The sequence below is a fragment of the Mandrillus leucophaeus genome, unplaced genomic scaffold, assembly GCF_000951045.1.
Source record: "Mandrillus leucophaeus isolate KB7577 unplaced genomic scaffold, Mleu.le_1.0 Scaffold35, whole genome shotgun sequence".
Taxonomy (NCBI): domain Eukaryota; kingdom Metazoa; phylum Chordata; class Mammalia; order Primates; family Cercopithecidae; genus Mandrillus; species Mandrillus leucophaeus.
Genome location: NW_012103698.1, coordinates 2,798,210 through 2,817,027, shown reverse-complemented (window position 1 = coordinate 2,817,027; position 18,818 = coordinate 2,798,210). Strand labels below are relative to the sequence as shown.

Genomic DNA, 18,818 nt, shown 5'->3' with positions numbered 1-18,818 from the left:
CCACTCTGTCTTTGCTACAAAGCCACAGGTCCTGGCTGTTTACTCCCTCTGCACTGCAGCCTGCCATTTCCCACCTTCGGAATGCTGCCAGGCCATGTCTCCTTCCACCATCCCCTCCCTGACACTGTGGCACACACCTTTGTTCAGTCTCTTTGTTTGGTCCTGTTTAGATTATTGAAATGCTCTTCTTTTTGTTGGTCTCCTTACCAACACAATCAAATGACGGCAGCTGGGACAGAACTGACTGCTAAGCCCTCTCCCTGGCACCAGACAAGGAGTACTGTATAAATTCCAAGTCTGAGCAGGCAGCAAAGCTTTCATAACAACTTTTAAGGTTTTATTCTTACCACAATTACCCTTCTCCAGTAACTGAATTCCCTGAGGTCTCTCAATTTTGATAGCTCCTAAACATTCACCACAGAGCTACCAATCAGCTTTAGATATTATACTTCTCTCTGTTCTCATTAAAAGCACAAGGTGAAAAAAAAAAAAGACAATATATTTTTCAGCCCTTGAGTGAGAGTGGGCAAGCTAAGTTCCTAAGATTTCTGTAGCCTGCTTATCTTCTTTCTCCATTTAGATATACTCTTTCAGCACAAATGTTAATGCATATACAAATTTGTTTTATGTCTGAATTTTGAGAAACTAAATCATGATTCAATGGTTTTCAAACAGTCCTGCTTCCCACATCTACTTTACTTTACTAATCAGAATGAACTGTTCCTAGGATTAGAAAAGCTCAGAAATGAAGATGTGCATATACTTATAAAGACAGAACTCTGCTACGACTAAAGGAAGCATGAAATGGTACCTGCTGTCAGCTTGTTATCTAGTTATTGTGTAGGTGGGGAAGGGAGAAGTGGATGGACTGGATTTCTTTGTACTGCCCTGAAGGAAAAGGACTAAGAAGAAACACTTCAGCAACAGCCTTAAAACACTTAAGCAATGAACACTATCTCTGATTTGCTGGTAAGCATGCTAAATGGAGGAAATAAGATATGCAGGAAAAACAGGTTTCTTTCTCTGAACACACTAGAGTGACTTCTGGGGCTGGCATTTGTTAGCCAAGTTTTAAGAAGTCACTTAAGCTGCACTGGACAAGAGCTCCACCTGTTGTTAAGCAGGATACAGAGACATAAGGAACACAATTCCCTAGAAATTCAGCTGATTCTGCTAAGTCAAACCTGTGTCCAACCCCTTCTTTAAAACAGGAGCTTTCTGGATCCTTGGGTGCTAAAAATAAATAAAACAGGAGCTTAAAAAATGTTGAAATGAACAAACCTATCATACTCTCTTACAAACTTTCCTACAATCCTATGGTATAATCTTATAGCACTTTCATTTAGATATAGGTTTTTACCATCCACAGTGTAAAATCCTGTTCAGCGATAAAAAGAATGTATCCTATGGCAGTAAAATTAGGGCAGAAGATTAAATAATATCTCCTTTTTCCCAGGAAAGGGGACTTTTTGAAGGGATTGTACATCTTTCTGGTGAAACATGGAGAAGAAAAGGTGTGAAACCCCGAAGATTCTGGTTAGTCTCTCAAGGAATATGGAAGCAACCCTTCTCAGGGAAAGAGAAAATATAAAAGTATAAAGGAAAGAGATGAAATAAGGGTTCCAGTGAGACACCCCCAACCCCCGCCCTGTCCCAGCTAGTCTACAGAGCACAATGGGGTGAGGAGCTGGTTGGTTCTCACAGTAAACAGCCAGTGAGGCTGGTGCTTTTTATCGATGCAAAAAGAACTCAGACGCTTCCTGCTATTTAAACAAGGTCCATTTTTCTTTCAAAGAACAGGAAAAGCCACAAGAGATTCCCACAACGCCAGCAATAAGCCATCTACTCCTATAATGGGAACTTAGGAGCCAGAATGAAGAAGGGAGAAAAAAGAAGTAAGGTGCTATCTTGCTTCTTTCAATAACGGTGCTCATCTCTTGCCTGGGATTCTGTGGTTTCCTTATCAGCTTGCTTTACACTTAGGTTGCCCCCCTGATTTTCAAACAATATTATTTCCACTCACTGCTTTCATGTGCTTTAAGTCAGTTACAAGGCCCTGTGTAATACTGCTTTCAGATACTCAGAAAGACATCTTGGAGTTCTCAAAGCACTTCCAAGCTACTAACAGGCTGGTGCAAACCCCTTGACACTTGACAAAATAAAATGGAAAAACCAGGCCTTGCACACTGGAATCCAGTTATCTCTTAGAGACAGAAGAAGACCTCTGTTCAATGCTTAGCTCTAGTTTATTTCCATTACATGCCAGTAAAAGGGATATAGTCGGCCAGGCGCGTGGTTCACGCCTGTAATCCCAGCACTTTGGGAGGCCGAGGCAGGCAGATCACAAGGTCAGGAGATCAAGACCATCCTGGCTGACATGGTGAAACCCTGTCTCTACTAAAAATACAAAAAATTAGCCGGGCGTGGTGGTGGGTGCCTGTAGTCCCAGCTACTTGGGAGGTTCAGGCAGGGCTTGCAGTGAGCCGAGATCATGCCACTGCGTTCCAGCCTGGGCGACAGAGTAAGACTCCGTCTCAAAACAAACAAACAAACAAACAAACAAAACCAGAATATAGTCAAAATGTCAGAGAATCTGGACAACCAAAACTAACACTATAGCTCCAAGCTACCACTCCAGTTTGCCTACAGGTGTAAGCAAAGAACGTGAGCCTATGAATTCTCTGTGTTCAGTTTCCTTAAAAGTAGTCTCACTAAAGCAAAGATGAAAACCTAGTTTCCTTTCGACCCTCGACTTTGACCCTAGGGGATCTGGGAATCCGCTAGTATTTTGGCATAGAATGCACTGTTTTTCTCTTGTTATCATTCATATCTCTAGTGCTTCATGTAGAACACTGCTTATGCTATTTAAACTAGGCTTTCTGTGAGTGACGACATTTCTCATTCATTCCACTGGCAATGGCACAAGACAACCGTACTCATTCGACCTACAGCCTATCCTACTAAGTTTATTTCTACCTTTTAAGAGTGGCATTTCTTTCTCAGCTGTAAGCATGTCAAAGGAGTGTATTTAAGCAGAAATCTAAAATTATTTCTCTCTCCACTCATCATAAATTACTAATGTTCTTACCTATAAACTACTAAGGGCAAAAAAGGAAGTAGAAACCTCAAGAACAGTAAACTCCAAATATCTGAAAGGACCACATGGAGAGAACCCTGGTTCTCCCCTTGCCAAAGCGAGGAACATATTCCAAGAGAACTGAGAACTCACCTGGAATCCTGATGAAAGACCAGCCATTCTGAGGCCTGATGCTCCACAGACCTCCAGCCGGCTCTGGGAAGAACTGTGATCGTCGATTTAGCCAGTCTGCAGCTAGTTCAGGGGCCCCATTCAACAAACACTGCTTGGCTGCCAGACTCCCTCCTTCCTTTAGAACTCGCCTTTCATATTCTGCACTTCGGTCATTGCAGTAAGAATCCAATGGTACTGCGGTAACCTGCAGTTAAAGATTCACATGAGATGGCTCTTTCACATTGTCTATACACACTATGCCTTTTGGGAACCTCAACTTTGAAATCAGACTAATGTGGATAGTTCTTAGACTAGTGGTTTTAAATACCTGTTCTGGCACACTAAGCTGTCCCTAATGACTTAGTGAGCTTTTCCAGATAAAAAGCCAACCTCTTATAACATGAAACCTGCAAACAAACTAAAGATCCAAAGACAGCTGGAGTTTGCAGATAAACCAGGACACCAGTCAACAATAACTCTATTACATGCATATATATCTGATCATTTTCCCACCTCCTTCATTGCTAGATACTGTTCTTGGCAAAGTTCTCTTAGCCATACGCATGATGGTGATGACAGAAAGGGAGCTGCAGCTAGTCAGACATCATTTAAAAACTAAAGAATATTGGCCTGGCATATTTGAAGTCATCTTTAATGCTTTTGTGGCAAAGCTCCCAAATTTATCGACAGCTTTCTCCTCTTCCCTGACCAGGTTGCTGACTGACAAACCTAATGAAAGAGAAACTTTCAGGCGGTAAACTGGAGAAGGGGGAGTGGGGAGGGCAGGGAACTGAGTAGGGAAGCAATTGCCAGAGAGTAGCAGATTCGTTTCCTGGCTTGGCCAAAGGCTATACACAAATTCTTATCTCAATACAAGGTGTAACCAAACAATACTCAGCTGCTGCTCACTCAATGGAGTAGAGGGCTCCCGCCAATTCAGAAATACAGATTTTATCCTTCTTTGGCTATCTGGGTTTATTCTTACTCTAACAGGCAGTATTTGGATACCTGTGAAGTCAATTGGTAGGGAACTTGTTGAAGATGACGGGGCTAGCTTTTGTTAAAATGTGGAGGCTGTGATTATCCGTCAAGCCCACGCTGACAAAAATGCTCAAAGCCCATTTCAGGTTGAATATCCCTAATCTGAAAATCTAAAATCCAAAATGCTCCAAAATCTAAAACTTTGAGTGCCTACATGATGCACTAAGGAAATGCTCATTGGAGCATTTTGGGTTTGGGATTTTTGGATGAGATACTCAATCTGCATACGCAGAATTGCTCAGAAGAACCCTAGAGCTAGACTAAGACATGGGGAGAAACAGGGTATGAGAGGCAAGGGCCACAGCATAGGAGAGATCAGAACATAAAACACTGGCTGTATCTAGTTAGGTAGTTCTATTATTTCATGGAAGTTAGGCACCGAGGGAACTTGATCTTGCTATTAACTTTTCTATTTTCATGTTGATCAAGCTTTAGGGAAATGGCTGTCAAGTTTTGGTATGCATAAGGACCTCCTTTGAAGCGGATCAAAAGTGTAGATTTCAATACAGAAGAACTGAAGGAGGGGCCAACAGATCTATGTTTTTGACAAGCACCCCAGCATCCCAAGCTGAACCTTGAGAAATACTGCCTTGAGGCATATAAACAGCTGACCATGGGGCTGCAGGTGCCTCTGGAGGGTACCAATGTGACAGAAAGAGCATCGTTTACCAATAACCAGAGAATACTCTGGCTTGCAGATGAAGAACTGAGTTTGCTAGGGAGCAGTGCCATCTATAGTCCAGATGCAAAACTACAGAGGGTCACAGCAAACTGGGCCTGGAGTTCCAAAACCAGTTCACAACAAAAATAGTTTATCCAAACAGTATCAGAAACTCGTAACACCTTTATCTTCTCCAGAAGGAACTTGTTTTCGGCTGGGCGTGGTGGCTCACACCTGTAATCCCAGCATTTTGGAAGGTCGAGGTGGCAGATTGCTTAAGGTCAGGAGTTCGAGACTAGCCTGGCCAACATGGCAAAACCCTATCTCTACAAAAAATACAAAAATTAGCCTGGCATGGTGGCGTGCACCTGTAATCCCAGATAGTTGGGAGACTGAGGCACAAGAATGGCTTGAACCTAGGAGGCAGATGTTGCAATGAGCCAAGACTGTGCCACTGTACTCCAGCCTGGGCGATAGGGTGAGAGACTGTCTCAAAAAAAAAAAAAAAAAAAAGGTAAAAAAAGGAGCTTGTTTTCTTGCTTCCAACTTACTCATTTTTCCCCATGAATAAATGAGCATGGGCAAATAAATATGGACCAAATGAAAGCAAATAAATATGGGAATACAAAGCAGATGGATGAAAATTGGGTCTCTTTCCCTTCTATGACTTGACATGGCAGTATCCCAGCAGATTCTGGGTCAGAGCAGACATCTCCCCTGTAGGATATGTGTTGCAGACCTGCAAAATTAATAGCAGCTATACCTCTATAAAAAGTTTAAAAAGTAATAGTGTACACTACAGAAATATGACCAGTTCTATGTATCTTGAACAGCATGCATACTCTTAGATGAGTAAAGCATATTTAGTCTTCTCTAGTAAGACTCACACCGCTGGGCACGGTGGCTCACACCTGTAATCCCAGCACTTTGGGAGGCCGAGGTGGGTGAATCACCTGAGGTCAGGAGTTCGAGACCGGCCTGGCCAACATGGTGAAAACCGCCTCTACTAAAAATACAAAAATTAGCCGGGCATGGTAGTGCCTGCTTATAATTGCAGCTACTCGGGAGGCTGAGGTGATAGAATCACTTGAATCCAACAGGTGGAGGTTGCAGCAGTGAGATGAGATTGCACCACTGCACTCCAGCCTGCGTGACACAGCGAGACTCTGTCTCGGAAAAAAAAAAAGACTCATACAGACCAATTTTATATTCACAGATAACCGTTTTGATTAAAAAAATTTTTTTTACATAAAGACTCTGTGCTCATATTCTCGAGATGAAAAGCCAAAAGCCAGAATCTCAGCATGAAAGAACAGACACACAAGAAGAATGGTTTTTCTGCCTGGGATTCATTTCTAGGCACTCTTATAGTTTAAAAACAAAACAACTTTTTCCACTTATAAACTTTCATCTATTTTTCAATTTACAGTTTGATGATACCCTTCCAGGTCCAGGATTGAAGGCTGAGAGGTTTATAAGACACTGTTCTTAGTGAAATATTTTTCCATGTTTTGACAAGCTTCTTTGGCCAGGAGCCCGGGATCAAGATATTAATATATGCAGAATCATACAATGTCATGTTGTAAGTATGTAAGCAATGTACTTATGAGGTCCAAATGAGGGCAAAAATGTACAATCTACTTAGAATAAATCCTGCTTTCTAAGTCAGCTGTATCCCAGATAGCCTCCCCCTATTCTGCTAACCCCAAGTGACCTTCTGATTTGATCAGAAGAAGGGGAGATGAAGCATGACGTACCATTCTTCCCTCCCCACAAAAAATGTATACTCCCTCTTGTCCTACAGAAGCTAACCCCTTTCTTGCTTCATTAACTTCTGAAACTACAGTACCTTCAGGGGCTGCCTCCTTAAGCGTTCAGCGCGTCCTTCCTGAGGACATGTATGTTCCTGCTCTAGGTGAAGGAAGCGTAACCGCTCCAAGCGCTGCAGTATGTTGGTAAGAATTCCTAGGGCCTTAATTTATTAACCCTGCAGAATTAATTCCTCAGCTAATGATAAAACAACTCCTATAATTCCTTCCATAGTGGCACAGTTCTTCCTGAACTGACCCTGAAGTTTTCATAGCATGTGTCAGAGAAATTAATTTGCCTAATTCAAGGCCAGGGTTGGCTTCAAAGGACTTCAGTTTCTCTCCCCCCAATACAGATAGGTTAGAAGTCAATATAAGATAATTAGGGTATCTCATGACATTTTGCCTTATTCACTGATTTGAATCCCTAGGACTGATCTGAAAGGTAAAAGTTGTATATCTGTGTATGAAATATTCAGAGATACCTAAACTCTTCTTCCTGTCCTCCTAATCATGGTGTAATTACTCCCATTTTCAGGTTTAGCTATGTAAAGAAACTCTACAAACATGGGAGGGGCCAAGCGGGAAAGGAGCAGCCTTTCAGCCAAACGATAAAAGCTTTCTTCTGCTCCCTGCTTGCCAACACATGTTCACAGTAATTAAGAGTTTTCCTCAAGCTACATTTACTTTTCTTGAGAGAAACAGCAGCAGCAGGCATGGTAGCTGGGATTTCTGGCTCCTCTAAAAACAATACTGAAGTAGTACAGATGGGACATGCATGTGTGAGAGAGTGGGGCTGTTCTTGAGAGTGGTGGGCTATAGATATTTGGGGAGATCCAACTGGTAACAAATGAAGAACTTTCAGGTAAACAAATAAATACAATTACAGGCCAAGATAGTTCATCTTTATTGGCTCCTTACACACTGGAAACAGGCTGGGCGCAGTGGCTCAGGCCTGTAATCCTAGCACTTTGGGAGGCTTAGGCAGGGGAATCACATGAGGTCAGGAGTTTGAGCTCAGCCTGGCCAACAAGGTGAAACCCTGTCTCTACTAAAAGTACAAAAATTAGCTGGGTGTGATGGCATGCGCCTGTAATTCCAGCTACTTGGGGGGCTGAGGCACGAGAATTGCTTGAACCTCGGAGGCGAAGGCTGCATTCAACCAAAATTGTGTCACTGCACTCCAGCCAGGGTGACAGAGTAAGGCTCCATCTCAAAAAACCAACAAAAAACCAACAACCAAAAAACAAAAAACAAAACACTGGGAACAGGAGAAGTTAAAAAAGACTTGATGTGCCTCTCTCAGAAATCTAAACTTCCTCTTATTAGGTCTCTTGGTATATACACCTATCATACTAAGAGAACAAGACCAACCATACAACCATGAAAGACCGAAGACTGCTTTCTATGGAAGCACTTGGCTTTAAATGCTTCCTAGAAAAAGTGCATTTCCCTGCATCAACTTAAGCTTCTAAGACCAAGAATACTTTGGAAGAACATGTTGGGTATGTACAAAACCCAAATACTTTCTGGATAACCAGTATAAACCAAACAAAGTTGATAGTGACAAGGGTTATTAAACCCATATAGCACAGGAGCAGCAGAGAGAAATCTAGGCAGGCAGGAGTCAATAGGATTCATCTTTCTAGGGGTCCCCTGGCAGATTCTGTCTTTTGATAAACTAAATAAAGAACGCAAGCTGATAAAAAATAATGGTAGAAAAATATTAACAAGGAAGATGGAAAAGGCTCCTTCTTCTTTGAATAGAACTGTGAAAATAGGCCGGGCACGGTGGCTCACACCTGTGATCCCAGTACTTTGGGAGGTCAAGGCAGGCAGATCGCTTAAACTCAGGAGTTCGAGAACACCCTGGGCGACATGACAAAACCTCTTCTTTACGAAAGATTTTAAAAGTAGCCAGGAGTGGTGGTGTACACCTGTAGTCCCAGCTACTTGGGAGGCTGAGGTGGGAGGATCACTTGAGCCCAGGAGGTCGAGGTTGCAATGAGCTGAAATCATGCCACTTCACTCTAGGCTGGGTGACACAGTGTGACCCTGCCTCAAAAACATTTAAAAAAAAAAAAAAAAAAAAAACAACAACTGTAAAAACAGTACACTTGTTAAGATGAGTGGATAAACAAGAGAAAAACATAGAAGGGTAAGAAATGTCAACCTCTTAGAGCTTCCTGGCTAACTGAAAGTTGCCTCTTGGAGCAAAAAGAAACGAACTGGGAAGACAGAAATTCATTCTTGGCTCTAACCACAGAACGTGGCCACAGTTGGATTATTTCCCTTCTTCGTAGATCTTTCGTCTGGCTCTGATCAACAGGGATAAAAAAGAGGATGGAAGATGTAGGCAAAGTAAACAACCCCAATGTGCCAATTAAAGCCTTTGCAGCAATGGGTGTCAGCAACGGTAAGAGTGCTCTATTTTGATAAACAGGGTATTAGGAAGGATGCAGACAACTGCTCAAAGTTGAAACCACAATAGAAACTAACCCTAATCTGCAAATAACAGTGGATAAAAGGTGAATAGTAAAGAAGATACAACAGTCACTTTTCAGATGGAACAGACATGTGAATGATAGTCCAAGCGAGGCTGCTTCGGAAAGCAAGAAAACACAACACTGAGAAGGTTCTTGACGCTTAAGTGTTATGTTTCCTTTTGTTATTTGGAGACTGTACTGAGGTGATATGACCAGATCAAATCTCCCCCCATCCTTACCAATCTGACCCCCTCCCATGAAAACCCTCAAAAACCTCAACACAGGTTACAAATGGCTCCCTCGCCCCTGACCCTGCTGTTGCGTGATATATACTCTACCTGACAGATGGCTTATTCCCACCATAGTTTAGAGCCCCTGACTAAATAAAAAGAAGCTATCTACCATAAACTACTCTTAAATCAACAAATGAAAGTGAGTATAAGTGTTGTTTGGGGAAAGCCAGAACCACAAATGCCCACCTTTTAAAATACTAGAATTTATATGTTTCTTAAAGTCCAAATAGTTTAAAACAATTCTTTTTAAGAAATAAATCCCTTAAAAACTGGTTTATTTCTCCTGTTACCATCTATTTAATCTCCTCCCTCCTGGAGCACTTACTCGTGGACTGGCCACACACAAAAAAGATGGCAGCTCAGTGAGCAGGCAGCGACGCAGAGAGGAAGTAGCTGATCTCCGCTGATGGACGACCTGGTCTGAGTAGCCACTCACTGCTTTACAGTGGCTGCTGAAAACAAGAGACTGCAAAATAAAAATGCAAATGAGTGCCAATTATAATTATGTTTAATGTAAGCAAAATGAAAAAAAAGTCACATATTAAACATCTAACTTTAAGAGCTTTCTTCCCTGAAATACTATTAATTCTAATAAACAACCACTAATTAGATCCAAGTATACAATACAGTTGAAGCCTATGTTAATTTCAAAATGTGGTTTTATTAATACACCTTAAACAACTGTCATTTATAAGTCTACCTTTTTCTGGAAGAGATATTGTTAATCAAAAACAGGCACAGCAAAACTTCATTAGACAAAACACTTGTATGGGAATGTCAGGGGAAGTTTGGTTCATCTGTTGTACTGTGGATGCAAACTCATGTCTTGTGTTGAAAACAATGATGACCAACACAATTTCCTTCTAAATTTTTCTCTTTTTTTTTTTTTTTTGAGACAGAGTCTTGCTCTGTCACTCAGGCTGGAGCACAGTGGCATGATCTCAGCTCACTGCAACCTCCACCTCCCAGCTTCAAGCTATTCTCAAGCCTCAGCCTCCCAAGTAGCTGGGACTACAGGCATTCATCACCACACCTGGCAAATTTTTGCATTTTTGGTACAGACGGGGTTTTCACCATGTTGGCCAGGCTGGTCTTGAACTCCTGACCTCGGGTGATCCGCCCGCCTCGGCCTCCCAAAGCGCTGGGATTATAGGCGTGAGCGACTGCACCTGGCAAGTTCCTTCTAAATTTTTCTTTAAGGCAGTTTAGCATCATTTGTTTTCTTATTAATTTATTCAGAGTAATCAATACAAGTGGTCAATGACAGGAAATCGTATCTCTTTAGTGCCTCTGACAACCATTTAAAATATATTTATTGTTAACTTATGTTGCTCTATCAAAAATGTATTTTAGGCCAGGATCCCCTTTAGGTGGATCACCTGAGGTCAGGAGTTTGAGACTAGCCTGGCCAACATGGTGAAACCCTATCTCTACTAAAAATACAGAAATTAGCCAGCGTGGTGGCAGGTGCCTATAATCCTAGCTACTCAGGAGGCTGAGGCAGGAGAACTGTTTGAACCCAGGAGGCGGAGGCTGCAGTAAGCCGAGATCATGCCATTGCACTCCAGCTGGGTGAAAGAGTGAAATCCCGTCTCAAAAAAAAAAAAAAAAAAAAAAAGGATTTTAACAGACTTCATAACTCATGTTACAGCGTCAGGTTACAGCTAGTCATATGAAAGGTTTTATGTATGAAATGTTCACATACAAATAAGTCCTCAGTGGGACATGGTGTTCTATATCAGAGATGCAGAAGTTCCTTCTTCAGTATGTTATACATTTTATCTTTGGATCTGCATTCTTATTTGTTTTACTGATATCTCAGTAAGGCAGGTTGGTGACCAAAATAACCATGTAGATGAAGATAACATACAAGGCAGTCTAATTTATACATTGTTATAAGGTCAAGAATACAAATTCCAAGATCAGAACAGCAACCTGGATCCTCCGTAAGAGAATAGTTATAATTGACCAGTACCAAATCATTCTGAGGACAATATGTTCAGCTCATATCCTGCTCTTCCACTTATACAGCTTTATTTTCCACAGGGCTTAAATCTCTGTAAGGAAATCTCTTAAGGCTCACAGTTTGAAAGGAGTGATCTCAAGTTGTCTAGTATGACATATGCATTGTTACCTGTTTCCATGAACCAATCAGCATCTTCTAAATAACTGTTACAAACAATTTGAAGACTATAGCTATTTTCCAGGATAGCCTGGCTGTCTTTAGGTGGTTTCTAACTACAGACTACAGAAGTGGCCGGGCACGGTGGCTCAAGCCTGTAATCCCAGCACTTTGGGAGGCCGAGACGGGTGAATCACGAGGTCAGGAGATCGAGACCGTCCCTGGTTAACATGGTGAAACCCCGTCTCTACTAAAAATACAAAAAACTAGCCGGGCGTAGTGGCGGGCACCTGTAGTCCCAGCTACTCGGGGGGCTGAGGCAGGAGAATGGCGTGAACCCAGGAGGCGGAGCTTGCAGTGAGCCGAGATCACGCCACTGCACCCCAGCCTGGGCAACACAGCGAGACTCCGTCTCAAAAAAAAAAAAACAAAACAAAACAAAAAAACAAAAACAGACTACAGAAGTGTTTATAACATTTGACATACTGCTAGGCCCACGTAGCTATGATATGTTTGGCCTTTTCTCTAAATGTTGAGGTCCCTGTCATTACCCAAAGAAGAATTTTAACCTTCTGACAGTCTTTTAATAACATCTATGTTCCCATCTTGATTTTGGGTAGCATCTCCATTGAAGTTCATTATCTCTCTACATAGTTATGCCCATTATCACCTGAATGTCTAACATGAGCATCATTACAAAGATTAGTAGGCTAGGTGTCAGACTGTTCTTCTAATATTGAACAACTAGGAGGAAAAAGGTAAAAAGATGTAGCCATGTGTTTTGTTTGTTTCCTGAAAGTGACATCAGCAATAGCCCATCTTGCTCCCTCACTAGGTTGGAGAGATGGCAAGTCTAGCAACTTGCTCATTACGGCCAGCTAAGTAGTAGTCCAGGGCTGCCAGTTGGGACATCCACTGTCAATCAGACCATTCCTGGGCAGATGGCTGAGGTAGCAGCAGTAGCTGACCTAAAGACTTCTGAATTCTTACTAACTTCTGCAGACCAGCAACTAAATAATGTCTCTGTCAGGGATCGCATGAAATCATCTTCATTTTGAGTACTCTAAAATGGCAAAATTCAACGGAAACCTGTTTCTTACTTTGTTCCAATAATATAAAGGTAGAAAATAAAAGAATGAACATTTCCTCCAATTATCTTCTCTTCAACACTGTAGTTATTAGAAAGAAAAGAATACAACTCACCACAGGGGGTTCTTTTAACAAAGCACATTATTTGTTATCACCTTTCTGGAAAAAGTCTGACTAGCAACATTCTATTCCCAAGGGTGGTCATTCCCAAATTAGAACACATTCATTTATTTTTATTTTTGGGACAGAGCCTCTCTCTGTCAACCAGGCTGGAATGCAGTGGCACGATCTCAGCTCACTGCAACCTCCGCCTTCCCAGGTTCAAGCAATCTCCTACCTCAGCCTCCTGAGTAGCTGGGCCTACAGGTGTGCACCACCATGCCTTTAATTTTTGTATTCTTAGTAGCGATGGGGTTTCGCCATGTTGGTCAGGCTGGTCTCAAACTCCTGGCCACAAGTGACCCCTCTCCTCAGCCTCCCAAAGTGCTGGGATTATAGGCATGAGCCACCATGCCCGGCCAACATTCACTTATTTTATTTCATTTTTTTTGGAGACTGAGTCTTGCTCTGTAGCCCAGGATGGAGTGCAGTGGCGTGATCTTGTCTCACTGCAACCTCCGCCTCCACGGTTCAAGTAATTCTCCTGCCTTAGCCTACTGAGTAGCTGGGATTACAGGTGTGTGCCACCACACCTGGCTAATTTTTGTATTTTTAGTAGAGACAGGGTTTCACCATGTTGGCCAAGATGGTCTCAAACTCCTGACCTCATGATCTGTCCACCTTGGCCTCTCAAAGTGCTGGAATTACAGGCGTGAGCCACTGCACCCGGCTCATTCACTTATTTTTTATGAGCTGGGTTAAAACAGTATTCTCATTGAAGTTGCTAAGTCAAGGTGATGTATAGCTTTCTGATTCCAGGTTTTAAAAAATAGTAACAATGTTCAAAATGCTCAACATATAGCCTCAGCTTTAGAGAAACCCTGACTACTCCTAGAATGTTTTACCCAATATATACTTTTCTAGATTCTTTTCTCTTAACATTAGTTCCATCAAATCTGGTTTAGTATACGTGAACCTTGGTACCAACACACTATCCAATTTCCCTTCACGTAGCAACATGAACTGTTAGACATTGCTAGATAATGAAAAATGTATGCCTGACATGGAAGAATACAAAGAATACCTTAAGCAATATTGTGGATAGAAAAGAAAGTTTGTTTAATACTTCTTTAATCTAACTTAGCCATGAAAGAAAGAAGAAAAGACATAGAGAAGGGAAGAGGGAGAAAGAAAGAAGGAAAGGAGGGGAAGGAAAAGAGAGAGGGAAGGAGGGAGGGAAGGAGAGAGGGAGGGGAGGAAGGAGAAGGAAGGAAGGGGAAGGAAGGACAGAAGAAGGGAGGGAGGGAGGAAGAATGCCATACTATGGGGAATCTGACTTGGTTTTCACGTGGTCACAGCTTTTGCTATTCTTTTGTCCCTTTCTCATGCTCTTGAATGTCTCATTACCCTGGAAGCACTGGCAGCTGTGTGCGTCTTGCCGCCAAGACTATAATATGCACACAGTAGTGAAGTTAGGCTTTTCTAAAGACTCTTTTCGCACCATACAAAAGTCTCAAGTGAAAATAAGCAGGCCAGGATGACAGGCTCCACAGCTGCATACTCCTTGCCACAGCACAGCACAGAAAACACACAGATGTTTTTCCCTCAGACCTAGACTTACTCATTTAATAAAAGGCCATGCTTTGTGCTACATGTTTTGTTTAAAATTAAAAATGCTTATGTTAAAAATTTAGGTCTCCATTACTGGAAATTAGCTTTCTACATCTTTTCTTAAAGAACATGTCAAATTTAGATACAGAGGAAAAAGTTTCACTTTAAATGAAATAGTAGTGTCGATAAATCAGCTCTTAGATTACACTGATTCTACTTTCATGGATACTTTAAGCATCCAAACAAAAAGGGGGAAAATTAATGCAGACAAACACAATAGTTTCCCAGAGTTTTCCATAAGGGGCATCTGTAGCACTTACAATCTTAGGAAATGATGATAGATACAGATACTATAGCTGAAAATTAACATTTAGTGGAAGAGTTTTTGAAAACTTTCTGTTTGGGTGAATCTTCATCAATAGCCTGTCAAAAAAACTCTAAGGATTTAATACAGAATAGTGTTTAAAACTTAACACATGCCACTCTTTTCAAAACAACTCTATATTTAGAACCTTTGTGTATTTTAAATTGCAAAATCTGAAATGTCCCCAATTTTTATAAGTCGCTTGACTCACTAGAGCTGTAGAGTATACAAAACGTTCAACCGGGCGTGGTGGCTCATGCCTGTAATCCCAGCACTCGGTGGCCGAGGAGGACGGATCACGAGGTCAGGAGTTTGAGACCAGCCTGGCCAACATAATGAAACTCCGTCTCTACTAAAAATACAAAACTTAGCCAGGTGTGGTGGCATGTGTCTATAGTTCCAGTTACTCAGGAGGCTGAGGCGGAAGAATCGCTTGAACCCGGGAGACGGAGGTTGCAGTGAGCCGAGATCATGCCATTGCACTCCAGCCTGGGTGACAAAGACTCTGTCTCAAAAAAAAAAAAAAAAAAAACGTTCAACACATACTATGCATAAGTAGACCATTACCATGACAACAGTTTCAATGAGACAGACAGGAGACAGAATCAATACTGGTACTGTACTCTGTGTCTGCCAACCATCATTTTTAATTTTTAACATGACATTTAATTGGAATAGACTCAAATCTGTTCCACCCTAAGAAAGATAACTAAATGGTATATTTATGACAGCCTCTCTTTTTTGTCTTTATTCTTCTAAGCAAAGTAAGATTTTCTTTTCTATCTCTGCTGCCTGAATAAGATTTTTTTTTTTTTTTGAGACACGATCTCGTTACCCAGGCTGGGGTGCAGTGGTGTGATCATAGCTCACTGTAATCTCAAATTCCTGGACTCAAGTGATCCTCCCACCTCAGCCTCCTTGAGTAGAAAGACAGAGTGAGACACTGTCTCAAAACAAACAAACAAACAAACAAAATCACACTCTTTACTGTAAAACAGTGTAAGAAAATAACTCTGGCCGAGGTACCATAGTGCAGGGAAGGTGTGTGAAAGTTTTGACCCAAATCTATTCCTTCTTGAAATTCTTAACAGCAAAGCAGGGTAGAACACAAGAAAATTAAGTAGAACACAGGGAGCCATGCTAGTTTTTGTTCTACAAACATAAGAGAAGAAAGTATCTGAAAAGCATTCACATCAATTAAGAGATTTAAAAAAAACCCCAAAACTTTATCCAAAACATCCCTAAGTATCAACTGATCTGTGTCTGTAGCCTAGTTCTTAGTTTCTTGATATTTATGTATCATCCTGAAGCTAATAATACAAAAATGGTACTTCTTTGGATTCTGTAACAAAAAAAAATTCGTATTTTGTCTTTACCGTAGGGTGGGTGAGGGCAAGGGTTTTAGAGGCACATTATGGGGTTGGGGGAGGTGGGGAGAGGAGAGTTTCTCGCTGTTTGGATTCATTCCTTTCCCCGGGGAGTAAGAGAAGAAGGGGAGGACTGGGTTGGACTGCTGAATATGGCTCAGGTAGTATGTGACCTCACACAGCTTAGTAAGACCAATATGATAACATGTAGCTAAGTGAACACTCATCTGTCTCCACCAGAGGAGAAAAACAGAGCCTTTACCTTGATCTGATGACAGGAAGCTGTATTTAGGAGACAGGCTACAGGAACAGTATATCTCTCTTTATAAAACAAATAAAGGCATAGAAGGAAACAGAATGAAAAACTGTCTGCCTTAAGAGACAAAGCTAAAAATGGGGAAATTAATTCAAAAGTAGCGTGTTAGCTCCAAAGGAGCTTTAGTCTAAAATATTATTTGAATTTCATAAGAGAAAGAATGATGAGACCCCTTCCAACTTTTACATTTCCCCATGTCTCTTCTCAGGTCTGTTGGCTGAAGAATAACCCCAAACTTTTTAAGACTGATCTGGAACATGGAATTTGGGCTCAACTTGCATAATCTTCCATTAAAACCTTGAAACATAATTTGTCTTCATTGGAGAATGGCTTCTCTTCTGCGTTATGTTTCCAAATAATTAAAGTTACATAATCAGAACTAACGTGGCAAATTAAATGAAAATACAGAGTTTGCAATGAAAAGAAAAAAAAATGCTCACAAGGAGTTAGAGTTTATGAGTAAAGAATCCCTGCTGAAAATAAAACCTCGTTATTATACTATAGTTACTATTTTTCCCAGCTAACGTTTGCTGTGAAGAAACACGGGTAACAGAGCACAAAGAGAGAGTCCAAAATCCTTTCTAGTTGAAAAACTGGTTGAGAACTAGTACTACAGTCAGAACCCATCTACAGTCTAAGCCAGAATCTCAGAACAGGAAATCCAAAAGAAATTTCATAATGAAATATCTGATACAATGGGATTAGCCTGGAAATAAGGGGCTGTGGTAGTTTTATATGGACAAATTCCTTGGCCAGGTGCGATGGCTCACACCTAATCCCAGCACTCTGGGAGGCTGAGGCAGGGGAATCCCTTGAGACCAAAATCCAAAAATTAATTGGGTGTGGTGGCATGTGCCTGTAGTCCTAGCTACTTGAGAGGCTGAGGTGGGAGGATTGCTCGAGCCCTGAAGGTGGAGATCGCAGTGAGCCACGACTATACCACTACGCTCTTTCCTGGGTGACAAAGCAAGACTATATCTCTTTAAAAAAAAAAAAAAAAAAAAAGGGCCGGGCGTGGCGGCTCACGCCTGTAATCCCAACACTCTGAGAGGCCGAGGCAGGTGGATCACGAGGTCAGGAGCTAAGACCATCCTGATTAACACGATGAAACCCCGTCTCTACTAAAAATACAAAAAATAAGATGGGCATGGTGGCGGGTACCTGTAGTCCTAGCTACTCAGGAGGCTGCGGTAGGAGAATGGCATGAACCCGGGAGGCGGAGGTTGCAGCAAGCCGAGATCGCACCACGGTGCGATCCAGCCTGGCAACAGAGTGCAACTCTCTCTCAAAAAAAAAAAAAAAAAAAAAAGAACCACCTAGCTAAGCTGCTACAAAGTTCCCAGCCAATGGAAACAGTGTGAGATATCAAGTGTTTATTGTTTTAATCTCTAGGTTTTAAGATAATATGTTATATAAGTACTACTACAGGGGCTAAAATCCATAGTTGAGCTCATTAGCAACCTCTATTGCAAGTTTCTATAGATTCACTTCTCTCTGGTGTTCCTTACTACCCAAAGAATGTCACCTCTAGTTCTCAGATCAAATGCAGGGCAAAAATAACTAAGTGCAATAAGATCAATGAACGATCAGATTACCTATCCTGCCCACTTTCCCTAAACCCCTAGGAGAAGTTAGTGCTCTTCACAAAATTCTATTTAAAATATTAAGAGTAAAATTGTACTTGTAATTTTAGGCTAGAAGACATTCCCTCAGATTAATACATACCATGTTCCAAAGATTAGTACCAATGCACCAATATTGGTATTAATTTAATATTGGTTCATTAACATAATGTGCCATTATTCACTAGGTCATTCAGCAAACACTTATTTAACCTTAAAAGTGCCCAAAATAACCAGACCACAAAGGCAAGATGAATTATATAAAATGTCCAAACATTTAAATTGATTTTAGCCAGGCATGGTGGCTCACGACTGTAGTCCCAGAACTTTGGGAGGCTGAGGCAGGCAGGTTACTTTAGGTCAGGAGTTTGAGATCAGTCTAGCCCACATGGCAAAACCCCACCTCTCTACTAAAAATACAAAAATTAGCCAGGTGTGGTGGCAGAAGCCTGTAATCCCAGCTACTCGGGAGGCTGAGGCAAGAGAATCGCTTAAACCTGGGAGGTGGAGGTTGCACAGTGAGCTGAGGTCACTCCGCTGCACTCCAGCCTGGGTGACAGAGCAAGACTGTCTCAAAAAAAAAAAAAACCTAAAAATAGATTGATTTCTACCTTGAAGAAAAAAGAACAAAAAAGAGAGAGAAAGAGAACCACTTAATAGGACTTTTTTTTTTTTTTTTTTTTTTTTTT

The 18,818-nt window shown here is 41.4% G+C and overlaps 1 protein-coding gene across 1 annotated transcript in view; it reads right to left on the bottom strand.

Annotated features, from left to right (window-relative positions):
- The window catches only part of INO80 (INO80 complex subunit), a 141,870-nt gene that overhangs the window by 40,510 nt on the left and 82,542 nt on the right, over nucleotides 1-18,818 (bottom strand). The window contains exons 25-26 of the mRNA XM_011989304.1: nucleotides 9,865-10,005; nucleotides 3,230-3,455 (exon numbers count right to left, since the gene is read on the bottom strand). Coding sequence (XP_011844694.1) covers nucleotides 3,230-3,455; nucleotides 9,865-10,005 — 367 coding nt within the window. The remainder of the gene's footprint in view (nucleotides 1-3,229; nucleotides 3,456-9,864; nucleotides 10,006-18,818) is intronic.